Here is a 20,659-nt window from a genome sequence, read left to right as displayed (position 1 = left end):
AAGTCCCAAAAACCAAAAAAAATTTTTTTTTTAACTGTTAATGCCAACGTTTTTACCGCATAATTTTAAGTGGGATAGGAACTATGAGACAAATTCGTTTTCATCGGCAACACTTTTGCACGTTTCTGAAGAAACCCTTAAAAAAAATGGCGAAAAAATAAATTTCTTCACCAAAACACTCCACAAACCCCAAGAAATATATATTTTTTTTTTTTTCAAAAAACTGTTATTGCCAGAGTTTTTAGCGGACAATTTTGAGTCGGACAGGGTATACATGAAAATTTTAAAATCAAATGAAAATTTTTTAAGTAGGTCATGAAAAAAACCTTAAAAATCAAAGAAAAAAAGTCAGAAAACTCAAATTTTGCAGGCTCGAAAATTATTTTTTTAGGGTATGCTTAGTGGAACTTTTTTTCCTGAACCCAAAACCTATCGAAAAATCGATGGCGTAATATGAATTATTGCGCAGCCTTGTAACACTATTAAGCACACAAAACAAACAACAACAGCATTTCAAGTGTACTGCTGGGTATGTAATGTTCGGTTTCATCCGAACTTAGACTTCCTTACTTGTTTTTCATAACAGGCAATAACTCGAAAACGAAAATGTGCGTAAACTCAGCACACACGACATATATGTACGTCATAATACTTTATCATATAAAATTTCTAGGGCTGCTACCTGGAATTATTTTTCGGCACTTTTTCAGAATTATTCCATGGCCATTTTGGTATTTATTTGGGAGAGTTTCAGGATCATTTCAAGATATTTTCGAGACTATTTTTCGAAATAATATGAAGATTACTTCGGAACTGTTTTAGTACCATTTCGTTGCTTTTTAGGAGTGAAATTAGGACCATTTCGCAATTATTTACGGCACTAATTCAGGATTATTTCGGGCTCATTTTAGGACTACTTAGGTATTACTTCATGACCATATCAGCACCACTGCTACAACAACAACAACCATATCAGCATCATATATAGCCCGAAGATAGGCTTATTTCGGGATCAATCCAGTAACGCTTCTGAAATGGTTTTGGCGTCGTTTTTGCACTATTTCCGAATAATTTCGGGTCGGCCCTCTTTCACAATGATTTCGGAACACTTTCGAGATAAAGTCAGGGCCATCTCGGGGTCGACTCAAGATTATTTCAGAACCATTCTAGGATCATTTAGGAAAATGTTTGAACTAATTTCTGAAATTTTTCGGTATGATTGTGGCACTGGTTTCTGGGTAGTTTCGGCACAATTTCGATGTAGTTTCGTTATAAATTAGGGACTATAACACTACTATTAAATTCTACAATGTATTTGGCATCGATTTGGATTATTTTGTAATCGTTTCGAAACTGCTTTCAGAAGTATCTATTTTGTTTCAAAAACGCCCTATTTGAGTATATTTTCTATACATCTCGACGACATATACGGCGTTTATGAAAAAAATCTGAGATTGTTGAAACAAATTCTTGGAATTTACAGCAGTGATTGGGTGTATGAGAATATGAGAATACATAAGTTAGGTTGGGTAGCTGTAACTGATGGAACTAAAGAACTTTTATCAGAATCTTGCTCAAAATACTGAATCGCATGACATGGATATTCATCGAGCACTTAGCCTGCCAGAAGTATCCCCATCTTTCCTGGAGAAAAGAGCAAGAAGTATTTTCTTCTATCACTTTGATACGTGAATAAAGAGCTGTTTCAGTGAACCTGCCTTTACAATAGCCATGTTGAAATTCCGATAACTGGCCTAAGAAATTCTACTTCGTATGTTTCGATTGAACAGGCGCTCCAGCGTTGACTTGGACCATATTCAAAGGCTTGGAAATATAGCTCCATTTTGAACAGTTGGCGTAGAAAGTAGCCAATCAGCAGTAAATAATGTAAAGAGATCTTTGCGTTTATATCGGAATTATACCATCAGGCCCCAAATACTGGTAGGGTTTAAAAGAGTTAAATAATATCCCATGCAAGTTTGTTTCACGGAGACGACTTGCCTTTCCTCTCGGTTAGCAATCAATGGTTGTGGGGTGATAAGTCCGGATATTAGCAAACTGAGTTCCATTAGAAAGTTTAAAGATACCTCAACTCTCATTGTGAATTTTGAAATTACACTTTTCTCTTATATACTCACTGAATCTAGCGACTGAGCCCCGCGAACTTGTTGTACACTTCCAAATTTTTGCAAGATTTTCCACAGGAGCCCAACTAGGCTCATCTTAATTCTGACTGATAAATACTAACCTCTACCTTTAGAGTTCGCAGTCTGGCGGTAGTTTAGTCCGCTCTTCCTCGTTCAATGGCTATCTACTGGAAGGCCAGTTAGTACCTTACCCTGAGAGACTTCAGCGAGAAAGATACCTAATAGGCCCCATTACATGCTAAAGAACATTTACCAGCCAGGGCATCGATGAATGCCTCAAATAAATTCGAATTTACTTAAATTGCAACTCACAGGAATTCCTCAAACTTACTACGATTTAGGTGCCCAACTGGGATATATAAACGTGATTTTACTGGACCGAGGCTTGTGAAGGGAGAACTGAATCTACCAGTGATCGGCGGAGGGCTCCGAAAGTACTTTCTATTGCGACATCAAGGGAAGAGGTTGCAAAACAATTTGTACTGAATTCTCCCCAACATTACTTTCAAGATTAAGAGCGGGTGTTTTTCGAAATGGTCCCAACATTAGCACAATGGCAAAATCTGCCTTCAAACCAAAATTTGAGAAGGGATGATGAAAATCCGTTTCAGCATGCACCGATTGCGATTTTGGTTAAGGTTTTAAATACGGAAGAGTTCCGGTTCTCATATCAAAAAGACATAGAAAAGGAATGTGTACGGGTGGTAGGTTAGGTGGTAGCTTCCCTGATAAGGATAGCTCACTTGGACAACACGAAGGTCCGTTGTGATACCACATACACCAAAAATAACGGTGACCTAGATCCAGCTACTTAGAGAATCGTTGGGTAGCAACGATAAAGCTCCGAATGATACCGATCTCAACTTTGGATATATCCTCGGGAGATCCAAGTGAGTCGCGACCGAAGTACTTTCGCCTAATTCTGGCAAAAGCTGGACAATCAAGCATAAAGTGATTTGGTGATTCCACCTCATCATCCTCCATACAGCTGCAGCAGGATGGAGTTTCCAGTATATTGAGACGTACCGCATGGATACCCATGGGACAGTGCCCTGTCAAAACCCCAATGACCATTGATAGGTGAGCCTTAGTGAACCCAATTATTTCAGCAGACCTCCTGCCATCCACTTTCGGCCAGAAAGATCTTGCTACCCTGCAAGACGTGGTATCCGCCCAACGTTTGCTGAGCTGATTCGAGGCCCAGCTATGGAGGAGCAATCCACAGGTGGCCAGCGGGATCCCGAAGTCCCTACAGCCATCTTCATCCGGTTCAGTTGTACCGATGCGGGCTAAGAGATCCGCTTGACAGTTACCCGGGATATCACTATGGCCCGGGACCCAGATAATCTTAATTGTAAAATAATTCGATGCAATCGCAAGCGAGGTCAGGCACTCCCAGACCACCCTCGATCGCACTGTAGTTGAGCTCAAGGCCTTGATAGCCGATTGGCTATCAGAGTAGATGTTAAATTCCCTAACCGTGGTAGCACTGGATAGCATTCCATCCACCGCATCCTTAATCGCAGCAATTTCCGCTTGGAATACACTGCAGTGATCAGCCAACTTAAACTTGCGGCTTAAATTTAGCTCTTGACAAAAGACCCCCCCACCAACCTTTCCATCCAGCTTTGACCCATCCGTGAACAAGTTAACCGGTCCCATGCCCCAGATAATTCCTCTTCCCCAATCCTCTCTCTCTGGAATAACTGGGGTGAAGGTTGTATAGGGAGCTGTTATCGGCATACAGTAGTCCGTTCTGTCCGGGATGAAGTCGAAACTGGTAAGAAGGCTAGAGTGTCCGCGGTCAGAAAGTCTATATCCCATATCACGAAGCCTGACCAACGACCTTGCCGCGGCCGCCTTTCCCGCAATATCTACTGGGTATATGTTCAGCATGACGTTCAGTGCCAAGGTAGGCGTTGTTCTGAGAGCGCCACTGATACCGATCAGCGCCGTCCGTTGCACTGACACTAACATTTTGGAGGTGCTCGCCGTGTCCAGTGCTTTCCACCAGACCAGCACCCCATATAGCAGAATCGGTTTGACCACCATCTCATAAAGCCAGTGTACTATTCTTGGCGAGAGTCCCCATCTCTTTCCGATAGCTCCTCTGCAGCAGTACAAGGCAATGGCGGCCTTCCTGGCCCGATCTTCCGCATTGGGTCTCCAGGACAGTTTCTTGTCCAAAACAATCCCCAAATATTTAACCCTATCAGAAAGTACCAACGGTACCCCTGCAATCGAGGGAGTTCTGAAATCGGGCACCTTATATCTTCTTGTGAAAAGGACCAATTCCGTTTTTCCCGGGTTGACCGCCAATCCACATGATTCAGCCCACCTAGCCACAGTATCCAGGTAGCCCTGAAGAACATCGCGCAGGGCGCCCAGAAATTTGCCTCTGACTAGGATAGCGAGGTCATCTGCATAGGCAACCACCCGACAACCATTGGCTTCCAGCTCCACAAGAAGCTCGTTGACTACCACAACCCAGAGGAGAGGAGATAGGACACCCCCCTGTGGCGTGCCCCTGCACACCTTCCTCTTAATTATGGCCCCTCCCCACTCCGCTGCGACAATTCTGCCGCATAGAAGTTTGCTAATAAATTCAACCAGAGCCGCCTCGACTCCTAAACCCACCAGAGCTCTTTCGATTGACCCCGGTAAGACATTGTTAAAAGCTCCCTCGATGTCTAGAAAGGCACCCAGAGCATACTCTTTGTGTTCTAGGGACCCCTCTATTTGCTTTACAATCGAATGGAGAGCCGTTTCCGTCGATCTGCCCTTGCAGTACGCATGTTGTGAAGCCGACAGTAACCCCCGAGGTATCCTTTCCCGTAGGTACAGGTCAATCAACCGCTCAAACGTCTTAAGAAGAAACGACGAGAGACTGATTGGCCTGAAATCCTTAGGTGATACATGAGAGCTTCTGCCGGCCTTCGGAATGAAAATAACCCTAACCGTGTGCCAAGACTTCGGGATATAGTTAAGCCTGAGGCAGTTAGTATATATGATGGCCAACCAGCGGCAGGAAATCCCCAAAGACCTTTGAAGCTGCGCAGGAATGATTCCATCCGGGCCCGGAGACTTATAGGGCTTGAACGACCCTATAGCCCAGGTTATCTGACTTTCCCGTATTGGAATGGCAGGCACTTCTGCATGGCCAACGACCGCCGACCATGCAGGCGAAGATCCCTGCGCAACTCGGACATCGGGAAAATGATTGTCCAGTAAAAGCCTTAGGGACTCCTCGCTACTCATCGACCAGTCCCCACCATCATCTCTCAGATACCCCAGAGGAGCGGGGTTCCTAGAGAGTATTTTTCTAAATCTCGCGGATTCATTGCAGCCTTCTACGTTTTCGCAGAAGCTTCGCCATGCATCTCGCTTGGCTATCCTTATTTCATATTTATAAATCCCCAGACTCACCTTATAGAGCTCCCAGTCCGAGGGTAATTTACTCCTCCTGGCTCTGTTGAAGAGCCGCCGACTGGACGCTCTTAGGTCGTCAAGAGAATCCGACCACCAGGGCGGCTTGCCCTTCCCCCTGTAAGTTTTCAATGGGCAGGACAGCTGAAAGGCGCTATTGCTTGCCGAGGTGAAGTTTTCCACCAGAACGTCTATCTCAGATTCGGACAGGCCCGAACTAATGATAGGCACCGCAGGCAGTAGCTCTCCCAGCTTCCTACAATACAAGTCCCAGTTAGTACTTTTAGGGTTCCTAAAAGATATTTTACCGGGACGTTCTTCGTTCACTGAGAACTGAATATATCGGTGATCAGAGAAGGAGTGCTCGTTGAGAACCCTCCATCCAGATATCCGACCTTCCAGTTCTCTACTAACCAGGGTGAGGTCCAGGACCTCCTCCCTTAACGCAGTAATAAAAGTCGGGTCATTCCCCCTATTACATATACAAAGTCCCTCATCTACAATAAAAGTAAATAAAGACTCACCTCTAGTGTTGGTATCCGAGCTTCCCCAAATGCTATGATGGGCATTTGCATCGGCACCGATGATCACGCCAACACCTCTCCGCCTTGCTTCAGCGGTGATTTCACCCAGTATCGCAGGTGGTGGTCCCACTACGTCCCCGTGGGGCATGTACGCTGAGACCACCCACATTTCATTACTTCCTCGCTCGAGGCAGACCGTGGTTACGTCAGCATTGCTGAAATTAGAGAGAATAAAAGCTTTAATCTCTTTTTTAACAAGCACACAGGATCTAGGCCTACTTGCCTCCGCATGCACCAAGGTGTTGAATTTTCCAGTCCTTAATCCAGAAATCTTACTGCCGTTACTACTCAGCCACGGCTCCTGGACAAGGACTATATCCACTCCGCCTTTTTCAAGGCAGAGCAACAAATTTGCGGAAGCCGCCTTAGAGTGCTGAAGATTGATTTGACGGATTTCCATCAAAAGCGCTCTTCTTCCGCACCCCATCCTTGGCGGATTCGTATTAGTATTGTCCATTCTAAAAAAGTCCCCCCTCAAGGCCGCTATCCGGAGCCGATTGTGTAGTCGCCCTTTAACGATCTCGTGGTTATCTATGCTACGCAGGGAGGCCACGCGAGGGTTGACGCATTACCTTATGAGTAATGCGTTCAGAGCCAGACCGGACGCGAAGCGGGAAAATCTTCAACCGCACCTACACCACCAACTTAACGGCGACGGAGCCGGAACGTACCTTGAGGCCCGCCACGGTTTTAACGGGACGTGGGCAGGTGCAGCATTAGCCTACCAGCCATTTTGGTAGGGTTTCACCCCGACCTACTAAAGTGGCAGAATACCGCACCTACCAGCCCAATGTCATCAAGTCAAAATGTAAAGTGAAATCAAAGTCCTTAAACAGTCCAGTTCGTCACCGTTGTGTACCGATCTTGACTCTCCCTCCCCTGAGCTCGGCACAATGACTCAAGGGGTGCGGGTTTTATCGAGTTGTCCTCTCTAGATCCGCCATTATCAGTAGAAGCAGGGGCACCTCGTGCAGGACGTGATAACTAATCACGCGTGACATTCGTCACTATGGCCGGTCTAAGACTGATATCAGTCCCTGATCCAGAGCCTGAAACCACTTATGATATCCAAGCCAAGTATCTTAGCCCCCGTACGGGTGGTAGCTCCACCTAAATTCCTTTGAGAGTCTTATCGGTTAATACCTTTTTAAACACAACTTAGGATTGTTTTCTTTATAAGTGAAACACAAAGTGCAGGAAATAACTTTTGTTCTAAATTAGTATTGAAATATTTAAAATATAAATCAAAATATTTCCTCTAAAGCATTTTTAACTTATTTTTTTAATTTTTTTCTACCAACAGGATATGCAAAACAAATTGAACAGCGAAAAATCGCGTTTAGCAGCTGCTGTACAAGCTTGCGAAGCTGCCACTGCCTCAATCAGTCGCCCTAGTTCACCGCTTGAAACTGCTATGCAAGCTATACCCGAACGTGAGCTTATTGTGCGCGCCAAGCTTGAAGATTTGCTGGATCAGGTAAGTTATTGCATTAAGTTCTGGGGTAGTTTAGAAAAAAAAAAACAAAATAAATTAATAAAAAAATGGTGAAATTAGTAGTAGAGAAACAGGAAACAGTTTCAACACCTTTTAAGTTAAGTTTACAAATTTCCATTTAAATTATTTAGAATAAATTTGATACGATTTTATATTTTTCTAGTTTTGTAATTTTAGCGTTTATAATTTTTATTGTATACTTTTTTTGTTTTGTTGCCAACTAAACTTTTTTTATAAATATAATTTTTGCAATAATTTTCCTTTTAAATCTTAACCGTTACACTCACATCACCCCGCACACTGCTATTTTACAACAATACAAAATTTTACCTACACCTGTACCTACACATAATCGTGATTTCAAAAATTGTTTGGTATTAAAACTCGAAAACCCCCACAAAGAAGTCAAGCAACCAATCGCCGCACTCAGGCAACATCGCCGCTAAACTCAATGACGATGTTGATTCATATGAGATCAATGCTGCTTCGCATGATCCAGCTACTCCAGAGCATGCAAAAAGCAAACTGATGCGTTCCAATAGCGAACGTGTAAATAAGCTTAAAGTACTAATTACTAAGGTAAGCGCGCGCTACAAAAACAATTTCATCTTCGCTAACACTGCTTAACTTAAGCTGTCCTTCCTGCCTAATGCTTGCAAATTTGTTTAACTAAAAACTGTATAAAAAACCTTTCAATAAAATATGTATGTATATACTAAAACGTATAATTTAATTTATAATTACACTGTACAACGTTCGGCTGGGCACTGGACCAAACCAATAATAGATATTAGCTAGCGATGTTCGAAATTGGACTCATCCTAATGTTTTTTTTAGCTATTTATTGTAATTAGAAAAAAAGTAAAAATATTAGAATTAATTTAACAGCTCTACGTCAATAAACGGAAAAAACCTCTATAGATTGACTGGTTTTTGAGGTTAGGGCCGATTGTGATTGCGGATTTGGATTCAGTGCTTACAAACACACGGAATTCAGATGTTGCATTCCAAGATTTACCATATTTCGTATGGCGGTGTAAGTTATCGGTTTTAATTTGTTCGAAAATCTGAAATTTTAACCTTTATAATGTCTTATAAAAGCTTAAGCAAAAAAAACTATACCGTTAAAATCAAATAACAGTTTCCGCAACCAATATTATCAATTAAAACAGGTATTGATTCACCACTTTTCAAATAACTGTTAAATGCCCATACTGGTGGTTTTGGTTTCTCTCAGAGAACATGCGTTTACCGAAAAAATGTAAACCAAACTCTGTAAACACGTACAATTTTGATGCGCGAAGAAGAGAAAAGAAAAGAAAAAACAAGAAAAGAAAATAAAAGAAAAGAAAAAAAAGAAAAGAAAAGAAAGGAAAGGAATAGAAATAAAAGGAAAGGAAAGAAGGGCAACGGAGAGAAAAAGAAAGTTAAGGAGAGGAGAGACAATAAAAAAAGTAAAATAATTGAGGTAAGAGGAAAGGAAAGATGAGAAACCAAAACCGAAACTAGATGGCGCGTTATCGATTTATTACCTTTAGCCGCCGTTATCGAAAAGTTATCGTTTTTATATTCATTTGAATCATCGATTTAATATCCAAACCGTTAAACGCAATCTCTGGTTAAAATAAGGAAGAAGCAGACCGCGCCTACATTTTAAAATTTTAAGCTTTTAAATACAATATATTGTTGATCCCATGGAAGACTAGCACTTTGCGAATTCTCATGGAAGACTAGCACGTTTTATGCTCGCGTGGAAAGCTAGCACAGTTCATTGTTCGTGAAACGTGCTAAGTTTTCCACTCGGAAAACAAAAACTTAGTATTCCATAACACCGACTATGTAATTGAAAATATATATTAGAAAGGGTCAGATAGCGAACTTGGAGACCCAGTTTCTATGCTTTCGAGGCTAACTTCGAAAAAACGAAGCAACTTCTACCAAAAAATTAATTAGCTTGGTCCAACACCCAGAATAAGTGACTTTGTCGTATAGTGTAACTTACGCTGCATTTTAAAAGAAACAAGAAAAAAAACAACAATAGTGAAAATAAGTTTTATATACCGAATCTAAAGATACCGAAAATAAATCAAAAAATTTTTCGAAATTCGGATACATATTATTCATCACATTTGCATCCCATCAAAACACACATATGTATCTACGAATAAATTTAACTCATGTACATAGTTCTACTGACAGATAAAATACAGATCATCGGCCTAGGGCTCTGGTTTATTGGGTATCAAATATATAACTTATCTTTTACCTTATTAAATAAAAATATTTAAATTATCATTATTTGTACTCTTCCTTCTACCTCCGTTAGGTACAATCCCACTTGAGTGGATTGACCGCTTCAGTGAGTGAATTAGAACAACAACAAAAACAACGCGCAGAGCTACACGATTGGGTTAAGAAGCAACAAATATGCGTCAACGATTGGTTAACACGTCCATGCAAATTGCGTCCTGAAGCAGCCAAACAAGAATTAGTTGCCATGAATGATTTGTTGAATTCGATTGGCGATAAGCGTTCACAATTGATGCTAGAAATGACAGGATCATGTAAGTATTGATAGAAATATTAATTAACTAGGAAATATTTAAGAAATAATCACAATTTTGTATGGCATTTCCTCTTCTGATAGCTCCCTATCTGCCTCTTTCTTTTATTTAAAATTATGTTTTCTTTTGCTCTTACTCTCTTTATATATCTTTTTTTTCTTTTCTCCTTCAATCCCTTATTCACTCTTTCCCGTGCTCTCACACTCGTTTTTGAGCTCCCTCTTTTTGTCTTCTCTCAGCAGTTCTTCTCTTCTACTCGCTCTATTTTCTCTTTTCTATGTGCCCCTAACTCTCTTGTCCTCTTCATAATGCTTGTTGCCTTTCTTTTTTCTTCCCTCTCCCTTCATTTCCTTTTTCTTTTTCTTGCGCGAAGGTTGCAAGGAGTGCTATTTATGCTGATGGTCCTTTTCCGGTACGTTCCGGTAACAAGACAATTAAAACATTAGCCCGACCATCGTATGATTTTTTTAATTTTTCCAATACAGGAGGTTTCAGGTCTATTGGTCTTCTGAACAGTTCTGTCCTCAGTCGAAGGCTTAAGTAGTACTCAGTCAGTTCAAGGTCGCGTAGAAGTTTTAAAGAAGAAAATCAACACATTTATATATTGAGGTCGAAGACATATACACATACAGCTTGAGTTGTTAGTGGCCTAGCAGTTTTACCTACCAAGAGATTTTCCTGCGCTTTGGCGCAGGAGGAAAAAATCTCTGGGATCTCCCTTCCTTGACGACCTTTGTAATCTGGCTAAGTTGGAACCTAAGAAATTCCTGACGTTTGCTGAATCGACCTGTTGGTATGAGTAGGGGAGAGATCCACGCGGTATCATAATGGGACCTTTTGGGCCTAAATGCACTGGTGCTCGCACCGGTGGCCACTCTAATCTCACCTAAACTTCTATGAAAGACAGTAATATCGTTCACTGTCTACCCGGAAGTTAATCAAGTATGCACAATTCAGTTACATTTTAAGTCTTCGAAGAAACAGTATATTGATGGCTTCTTAAGATAAGTGGCGCAGCAAACTAGCAAAGAAAATTACTCAGTACTCATTGGGTGATTCCGTGATTTACTATGGAACAACCTTCGCACTAACATTTATTTCTTTCTTCTGCCCAATCAGCTTAACTAATTTCATTTCTTTATACTTTCAGTGGCTGATGAAGATACTGATCTCGATCGAAATCTCGACAGACTGGAGTCAGAATTAATGGACGCCATCGCCAAAAAACAAGCTGGCCAAAATGATATTGACGATTATCGGCAAGGTGTACAAGATGTACAAAATTGGTTCGATTCGCTCATCAAACGTATGGATGTGTTGGATAAGGGCTCCGGTTTGAACTGTGCACAAAAAGTGGCGGCCATACAAGAAATCAAGAAAGAATTCGAAGAAGAAGGACCCAAAAAAATACAAGAACTCAAAGGCAAGGCAGCGCAAGTAGCTGAAGCAATCAGTAACTTAGATGGACAACAGGTGGAAGAACAAATGAAATCACTTGATAGACGTCATGCTGATCTCGGCAAACGCATTGATCGTAAAGCACAATTGCTAGACGTTACCAATAAGGGTATTGAAAGCGCTAAGGCTGAAATCGATCAACTACACAATTGGGTTAAAGATAAGATACAAGAGCTGCAAGCACCCAGTGCAATGGGTTTTGAACCTAAATCAGCTGAACAGCGACAACAAGCTATTAAAGGTATAATGAAGGAAGCGGAGGCTAAAAAATCACAAGCTGATGCTTTGGAAAAACGTATAGCAAATATGCAATCCGAATTAGAACCTGTCGAATATGCACAACTTGAAGCCGCCTTGCGCCAATTGAACACAGAACAAAAGAATTTGTCAGAGGTGTTGAAGAGTGAATTGGAACGTGCGCTAGATGCGACAAAAGCGCGCAAAGCGCTTGAGGTGGATTTGGATAAGGCGCGCGCTTGGTTGAAAACGAAAATTGCGGAAGTGCGTAAGCTACCAGCCTACCATCCACTGCCATCGCCGGAAATCGAAAAGCAATTACAAGAAAACAAGAAATACGATGATGAAGCTAAGCAATTCAATGATTCAGTATTGAGTGATGTGCAACGTCAAGCGGCTAATATCATGAAAGATTGCCCGCAAGCAGAGCGCGCTGCCTTACAGAAAATACTCGATGAAATAGCCAACGATTATCAGACACTGCGCGATGAGTGCGGCAAGCGCGCTAAGGCATTGAACGATCTATTGCAAGGCCGCAAAATATTCGAGAATGCTGTGAAGAATATGGGCGATTGGTTGAACGAAATTGAGACAGCCACCTCGGGAGAGCTGCGTACAACAAGCGTGCCTGTGCTAGAAGAACAAATGGCGCATTATAAGAAGTTGCTAGAAGATGCTGCCAGCAAGGCTGATTTGATGAATAATGTTGTCGAACAAGGCAAATCGGTGCTGCCTACGCTAAGTAATCCCGATAAATTGAAACTTAATGATGATATCAAAAACTTAAAAGATCGTTATGGCAAGGTGACGCAGCATATTAAAGATCGCGTCAATACGCTGGCGGATCATATTAAGAAATATAAGGATGCTAAGAGTAAATTAGCTGATTGTATGCAATTTTTGAATACAATACAACAACGCTTGCGAGAGCTTAATAAACCGATCGGAGCGCGCATCGAAGATGTGCAAGATTTGTTGGGCGCTTATGAGGGTATACTTAAAGAGTTGAAGGATAGCAAGAATAAGATGGGTGATATACAAATGGATGATTTGCCTGAGTTGCAGAGTATACTCCAACAACAAGATGATATGATCAAATTAATTGAAGATCAGCTAGCGCATCTACGTCAGCTGTTGTTGTTGCGTGAGCAATTTATTGCGCTAATCAATGAGATTATTGCTTTCATTATGAAATATACAGACGTCATAATCGATATTGAAAACTCGCCAGATAGTTTAGAGGACAAGATTAATAAATATGATGATGTAATTGTAAAGATACAAGAATGTGAAGGTCTGCTGGCATCCGCTGCCGATAAAGGACAGAAGATTGCTTCTGAGGGCACAGCTGCCGATAAGAATAGCATCACTGAGCAGCTGCAATCATTGAAGAATCAACTGCAAAACTTGCGCAAAGCTGTCGAATCACAACGCCAAAAGCATCAAGTGCAACTCGAACATCATCGTAAAATGTCTGCTGCACTCTCTGAGATACTCGATTGGTTGCACAATAATGAAGCGTCCGCTAAGTCACGTCCACTACTGGATCGCGATCCCGAATCGGTTGAGCATGAAATACAAAAACATCACCAGCTAAGCCAAGAAATACAAACATATCTAGATAAATTCAATAAAATTAATGATAGCGTCAAAACGGAAGTGGGAATGCCTGGCTCATTGGTGGAAATGCTCTCTGAAGGTCGCTCCTTAGTCTCTTCACTGCCGCAGGAGCTCGAAGATCGTGAGAAATATTTAATTAATAATCGCAATTCACGTCTGGAATATATGAAATTGGTTGCCAAATTTAATGATTGGGTGCATGAAGCTGAAACACGCTTGCAGCATAGCCAACACGGCATTGACTATGAAAACCTTGTACAAGATTTGGAAGAACATAAAATATTCTTTGGCAATGAAACGCCCATTAAAAATTTGGTACACAAACAAATTCAAGAGTCAGCCGATAAGATTTGGCCTTCATTGAATAATTTCGAACAATCGGAATTGTCTCGCGAGCTTGCGCAATATCAAACGAAATTAGCGAATACATTTGCTTCGGCAAAATCGCAGCAAGCCGATTTAGAGAAGGAGGTTGATCGTTGGCGTGAATACCAACAGACTGTGGAACGTGTTAAGGCCACCATTGAGCGCAGCAAGTTCACCGATGAGCCGGTACAAAATTTAGCTGGCCTTCATTTCAATATACAGAAGCTGACGCATGCTATTGGAAACGTGCAGGTAAGTTGAAAAAATATTTTTAGGGATTTAGCTGAAAGATCAAAATAGTTTATCCAAGATTAGACCTAATAAAGTTCTAAATCACGGGTCTCCAAAAATTGCCATTTCGCATAGGCAATGAGAAGTAGTCTGTAAATTAAGAAGTTGCCTAGCCTGGCCGCATAGCCATAAGATCGGCTAAAGTACATTTCTACGAAAATAAGTTCAGCACCGCTTGAAATTCAAAAGAAACTTGGAATAGGATAAAGAAAATTGGAATTGGCATCGTGTCGATGACTGTGATGTTGTGAAAGCCATACTTTCTGTGAAGTCCACCGCTATAGGCTTAGACGGAATATGTGCAAAATTTGTGAAAATTATTCTACCCGTAATCCTGCCCCATATAACCTATTTAATAAACTCTATCCTAACCACCTCTGTCTTTCCAAATTGTTGGAAAGCTGTTAAAGTTATCCCCATTCCCAACCAAAACAAAGAGTACAGGCCGATAGCCATACTGCCTTTTCTTTCGAAGGTCGTTGAGCGCATCCTACATGGGCAGATCGCCACATATGTGCATGTAAATAAACTTTTAACGGACCATCAGTCCGGTTTCAGACCAAAAAGGAGCTGTACTACGGCACTTATTTCTGTGGTAGAAGATATACGGGAGCGCATAGATGATAACTTTACGGCTTTCCTAACCCTTCTTGACCACTCTAAAGCCTTTGACTCTGTTGACCATACCCTACTATGTAAAAAGCTGGAAAACATGTTTAATTTTTCCAGTCATGCAACCAACCTATCAGATCTTATCTAGACGGCAGAACGCAAACTTGTTAGACGTTTCGCGTGGTGTACCCCAAGGGTCAATCCTTGGTCCTTTGTTGTTTGTATTGTACATTAATGACCTGCCTCGTGTTCTTAAGTATTGTGACGTCCACATCTATGCTGACGATGTTCAATTGTATACGTGCTGTCCTGTCGATTGTATGAGTTTATGTATAAGTAACTTGAATCAAGACCTTAGTCAAATAGGTGTATGGGCTTCCATGAATGGTTTATGTCTAAATCCTAGAAAGTCGAAGTGCATTGTTATTCGTAGAAAGCCGCTAGCTACAAATGGCTTAAACAATATTATGTTTGAAAATTCTGTTATAGAATATGTTGACACGACAAGAAATCTTGGCATAGTTTTTAACAAAACATTGTCCTGGAGAGACCAGTAGGAAAAGTGATTGACACAGTATTTCACTCCGCTACATATTCGACTACTTTTATCCAAAGCGTATTTAATACCTACGCTCCTCTACGGCTGTGAGATTTTTTCCAACTGTGACGCTGTGAGTAAAAAGAAGCTTAATGTTGCCTACAATAACATTGCTAGATACGTTTACGGGCTGAATAGACTTGATCACGTTTCCTGTTATTCTGCAAAGTTGCTAGACATTTCTTTTGACAACCTTTTAAAGTTTAGAACACTTATTACCTTGCATAAGATAATCTACACGAAGGAGCCTTATTACCTATATAGAAGGCTTCAATTTCTTCATTCTACGAGGACAATGGTTCTTGCACATGTTAAACACCGTATGCTAATTTCTGAACGCCAATTCTTCGTTACTTCGATCCGTCTTTGGAGCTCCCTTCCAGCCAGAATAAGACAAATAAGTAATGCACTGCATTTCAAAAAAGAATTAATCTTGTTCTTTAATTGACTCACCTCTCCTTCTTCAACTGACTCCCTTTACTGATCTTCTATCCGTTTTTCTTGCCACCTCCTATTTTCTCAAAGGATAGAACCTAATATTATTACTGTACTACCTACCCTTGCAATGCCCCCTTTATTCTTATTTCTATTCCGTGTCCCTAGGCTAAGCTCTTTAAAATTTATTGTAACCATTAAGTCTTATTTTACAAATTATCTATTATTTATCTAAGTTATTGAAACATTTTTTGAATTTTCGTCTTTGTTCTATCACTGTTCTGACTAGCACTATAAAATAATTTTGTCAAATTGTTGTGTTAGGAAAAATTTATTAAAATACAAATACAAACTGGTAGTGCTATCAAGCTCTACAATATCGTACTCCGGGTAGCATTATTCTCGACAACTAAAAAGGAGGGTTGGATTTGACTGGACCGTCAATCTAGATCTCACATATACTGAATGTGTCCGGATTTGTTATTATACACAAGGAAAAACCTCAATTAGCAAGTTTTTTTTTAAACCCCAACTTAATTGCTAGTATTCAAGAGGACAAGAAAGCTCACGTAAGTCATAAGGACCCTTTCAAAATCATCGTTTCTTCTTGCCTTTCTAAACTATATTGCGGTCGTAAGCGAGCGTCTTGTAAACCGTGAGCTTTCTTCAAGAAGATATAGTGAGTTATGACTGGTGCTGTTTGGTAAATATCGATATAATACTTTGCAGTAAGCTGTTTTGGAAAGTTAGCACGAGGAATATCGTTAATAAAGCCTTGATAGCCATAAATAGCTGTAGGAGTGAGCTGGCGTCTCTTGAAAAGAGTTGAACTCTATCGGAAGCATTCCATTCAATCTTCACAATACACAGTGCCGATCGGAATCAGCGGAGCTCATAGAACAAATCTCACTTTGGATGCTAGCTCGACCGACCGTTGAGAGAGCCATTTCTTTACGTGTTTAGGTTGAAGCTACTATAAGGATAGAAAAGTGTAACTTGCTACTGGTTTGATTATCTTTTTATATCCAGCTGTACTTGTACATAGGGTATTATAACTTTGATTGGATAACGGTTGGTTGTACGGATATAACGGAATCGAGATAGATACAGATTTCCATATATCAAAATCATCAGTATCGAAAAAAATGTTGATTAAGCCAAGTTCGTTCGTCTGTCCCTCCGTTAAAACGACAACTTGAGCAAATATTGAGATATCTTCACCGAATTCGGTTCACCAAAGTAGGTTGGTATTGAAAATGAGCGCAATCGGACGATAACCACGTCTACCTTTTCGATATCGAATATTTAGAATATGGAAAAAATTAGATAATTCAAAAACTTATATCGCTAAGCTAATGAAATTTGGTTGGTGTATTGGTTTTATGGCGCAAAATATAAATTTTAAAAAATTTTGGAAAATGGGCGTGGCACCACTCACATTTATAAGAAGAAAATTTGGAAGTTCAACAAGCCGTGAATCAAAAGCCGTTAAAGATATTACATTGAAACTTGCAATAGACACTACGCTTGCAAAATTATATAGACTGAGCGACGTTAAGCAAAACTGATTAAAGACCACATACGACTGATATTCTCCTCGTTGGAGCGTCATTTTTCATTCGCATAACATGGCCTAGCCAGCGCAACCGCTGGGATCGGTTAAAGACCACGGCAACCTAGATACAAAACAAGTCTAAAAGGGTCGTGGAGTAGAATAATAAGCTACAACTTAGCAAAAAATAGTTTTGAATCAATGATATTTCACTTATCAAGTTTTATTGTAAGAGGAAATGGGGGGACATTTTTACTTGTTTTTTTTTTTAATTTATTTTTTTTTACTTTATTTTGTTTTATTTTATTTTATGTTATTAATTTATTTTATTGATTCAATGTTCGATTCGAGCTCAAGGCCAGAACAATAATTTTTTTCTAATTATAAATATTGTTATTTTTTAATTTTTCTAAATTTGAAAAATTGTATTTTGTTTTTTTTTTTTTTTGGAATAGTAAGTAGAAAATTTTTCAGACAACCTGCCATAGCTGCGCATATAGATCCATTTCGAAGGGTGCTAAACTTTCATCATCAGTACGCTTTAGGCACGCTGCGCTAACCATTTAGCTATACAGCGGTGGGTTGTTTGACTTAAATATAGTTTGTAACAAGGAACAGAAGTAGCGATTTGTCAATCAAACAAACAACCGCTGTATAGCTAAATGGTTAGCGCAGCGTGCCTAAAGCGTACTGATGATGAAAGTTTAGCACCCTTCGAAATGGATCTATCTGCGCAGCTATGGCAGGTTGTCTAAAAAAAATGTTCTACTTACTATTCCAAAACAAAAACAAAATACAATTTTTCAAAATTAGAAAAATTAAAAAATAACAATTATCATTAGAAAAAATAATTGTTCTGGCCTTGAGCTCGAATCGAACCTTGAATCATTTATCAATAGGCCGATAAAAACAAAAACAATTGTTAATTTATTTTATTGTATCTTGTTTTATTTTATTTTAGTTTCAATTATTTTATCTTGCTTTATTTTATTATTATTATTTTTAAGATCGCGAGTTTGAATCGAGCTCAAGGCCTAACAATCTAACAATCTATCTAACAATCGCGATCTTGCAAATCAGTAGGCCGATATAACAACAAAAATTGTTAATACATCCCAGAGCACGGGAAAAAAGTGTGAATGAAATATGACACTATGGGATCATCGCCATAAACGAAGTCCAATTTTCACAACTATTCTGTAACAGATGTCGCAGTGCTGTGAATAGCAATTGGCAAGAACCAGAATTGAAGTAGGAATAATGAATACAAACAAAAAACCGCTGTGATGTCTGAATGGTTATAGCAGCGGGCCTAAACGTTGCCGATGAAGGAATTTAGCAGTTCCCGAAATGGATCTATACAACGAGCTTTGGCAGTTGTCTAAATTTTTTCTTTTTATTATTATTTTTATTGTCTCATTTTAATTTCATTTTATTTTACTTTGTTTTATTTTTATTTTATTTTATTTTATTTTATTTTAATTTATTTTATTTTATTTCGTTTTAATTTAATTTAATTTATTTTATTGTATTTTATTTTAATTTAAATTATTTTATTTGTTTTATTTTATTGTTCTTTTTTTAATTTGGTTTGTTTTCTTTTGTTTTTGAATTTTATTTTATTTTATTCAATTTTATTTTATTTTATTTAATTTTTTTTACTTGGTTTAAATTTAAATTTTTTTAGTTGTTTTTCCACAATCCCATCCCACTGTCTGTGTGCAGCAGCATGTCACATTTAGCATACAGTATAGCCGTTGCATTCCGGTTTTGCTTTTGTGCTGCTCGGTTATTATTTTATTTTTAATTGGCAACCGGCCGGCAAAAGTGGTTAAGAAAGTTGTTCCGTTCAGTTCGCTGCGTTTGCCATCTAAGCCACCTTCTGCATTGCAGTATGCACCACACCCATTTGGACAGGTCAGTAGAAATGCAAATACTTGCTGCGAGAGCCCAACGCAATGTGACTTTGGCAGCGACACTTAAGGCCCACGTATATAATCAAAGTAGAGCCAAGAGCCAGTGAGTAGCTAGAGAAAAACTTTCTTTTGAGCATACAGCGTATAACAAGCAAACACATGTTTCCGCAATTAACTTGAATAGAAACAACACAAATCAGGCGGTTGGTTAGTGGTGCGAGCCCAAATGACATCTTCGTCATTATCATCATTTCCAAGTGCAGAGTCAACAATTGAAATGTCAACGAAAGAAACACCAACAAGGCAATTCGTACACACTTATATGGGAATGATTGAGCTTTTGCTAAAGCTGACATGTGCTCACTATATACACATGTAGTAGTGTAGGTTTTTTTTTATTGAAATGAGTGGTTAGCTCTCTAGCGCTCTGTGCTGCTCTTTTATGGAACCCATAGCGGAACGATACAAGGTGGCAGCATGGTGACATACATACAAACATAAATAAAAATTCCATGTACTTTTTTTTTGTAAATTCGATGGAAAAATGTCAAAATCGTACTGCGTCGTAATTTGATGTATCAAATCAAATAAAAAAAGCTTAAAATCAGCTGTCCCATGCTGCCACTTTGTATCGTTGCGCCATGATGGAACCCAACTGAATTTTAAATTTTTGTTTTGCTAAACACATGGCGGAACGATACAAGGTGCCAGCATGGGACAGCTGACTATAAACTTTTTTTATGTGATATGATACATCAACTTCCGGCGTAGTACGATTTTGACATTTTTCCATCGAATTTACAAAAACAAAGTACATGGATTTTTTATTTATGTTTGTATGTATGTCACCATGCTGCCACCTTGTATCGTTCCGCCATGGCTAAACATATCTATACACATGTACATACATATCTGTATGTGTTTTGTTATTTCTCATATTTGCCATTTCTTCATTCAGCTTCTACACTCTATGGCTCTCCCGCTCCAAAATAGACTGGAAATTTGTAACAATCATTTTGGCCAACTCAAGCACGTTAGCACGCCTTCTTGTCTTCTTACCATGTGCTGTTTGCTTTTTTTTCATTTACTTACCCCCTTCGTTCGTTATCTTATTCTTTCAAATTTCATATTTCATTTCGACCAACTGTAGACCGGTGAAAACGCCGGCATTTGGTTAGCTTTTTGCAGAAGTGTATGTGGGTGTGTTTGTGCTCGTGAGAGGGTATATGTTGTACGCGTGGTACGTAGTGCATTCCGGATCGGGCACATGGAATTAATTATTCGACTAAGTTTCAATGTTTTGTAACATTCATGGCTATGTCGATATTTACTCGACTTACGAAAAGAGGCCAGAAAAG

At 39.6% G+C, this 20,659-nt stretch overlaps 1 protein-coding gene across 10 annotated transcripts in view; it reads left to right on the top strand.

Moving 5' to 3' along the window:
* The window catches only part of Msp300 (Muscle-specific protein 300 kDa), a 480,743-nt gene that overhangs the window by 264,120 nt on the left and 195,964 nt on the right, over positions 1–20,659 (top strand). For 6 of the 10 annotated variants that reach the window (XM_067767583.1, XM_067767581.1, XM_067767580.1 and 3 more), the window contains 4 exons: positions 7,461–7,634; positions 8,055–8,231; positions 9,979–10,216; positions 11,367–14,149. In XM_067767583.1, the coding sequence (XP_067623684.1) occupies positions 7,461–7,634; positions 8,055–8,231; positions 9,979–10,216; positions 11,367–14,149 (3,372 nt within the window). The remainder of the gene's footprint in view (positions 1–7,460; positions 7,635–8,054; positions 8,232–9,978; positions 10,217–11,366; positions 14,150–20,659) is intronic. The other 4 variants (XM_067767586.1, XM_067767584.1, XM_067767588.1 and 1 more) reach the window with 1 other exon arrangement.

This window comes from Eurosta solidaginis, chromosome 2, assembly GCF_040869045.1.
Source record: "Eurosta solidaginis isolate ZX-2024a chromosome 2, ASM4086904v1, whole genome shotgun sequence".
Lineage (NCBI taxonomy): Eukaryota > Metazoa > Arthropoda > Insecta > Diptera > Tephritidae > Eurosta > Eurosta solidaginis.
This window is presented reverse-complemented; position numbering and strand designations above follow the sequence as displayed.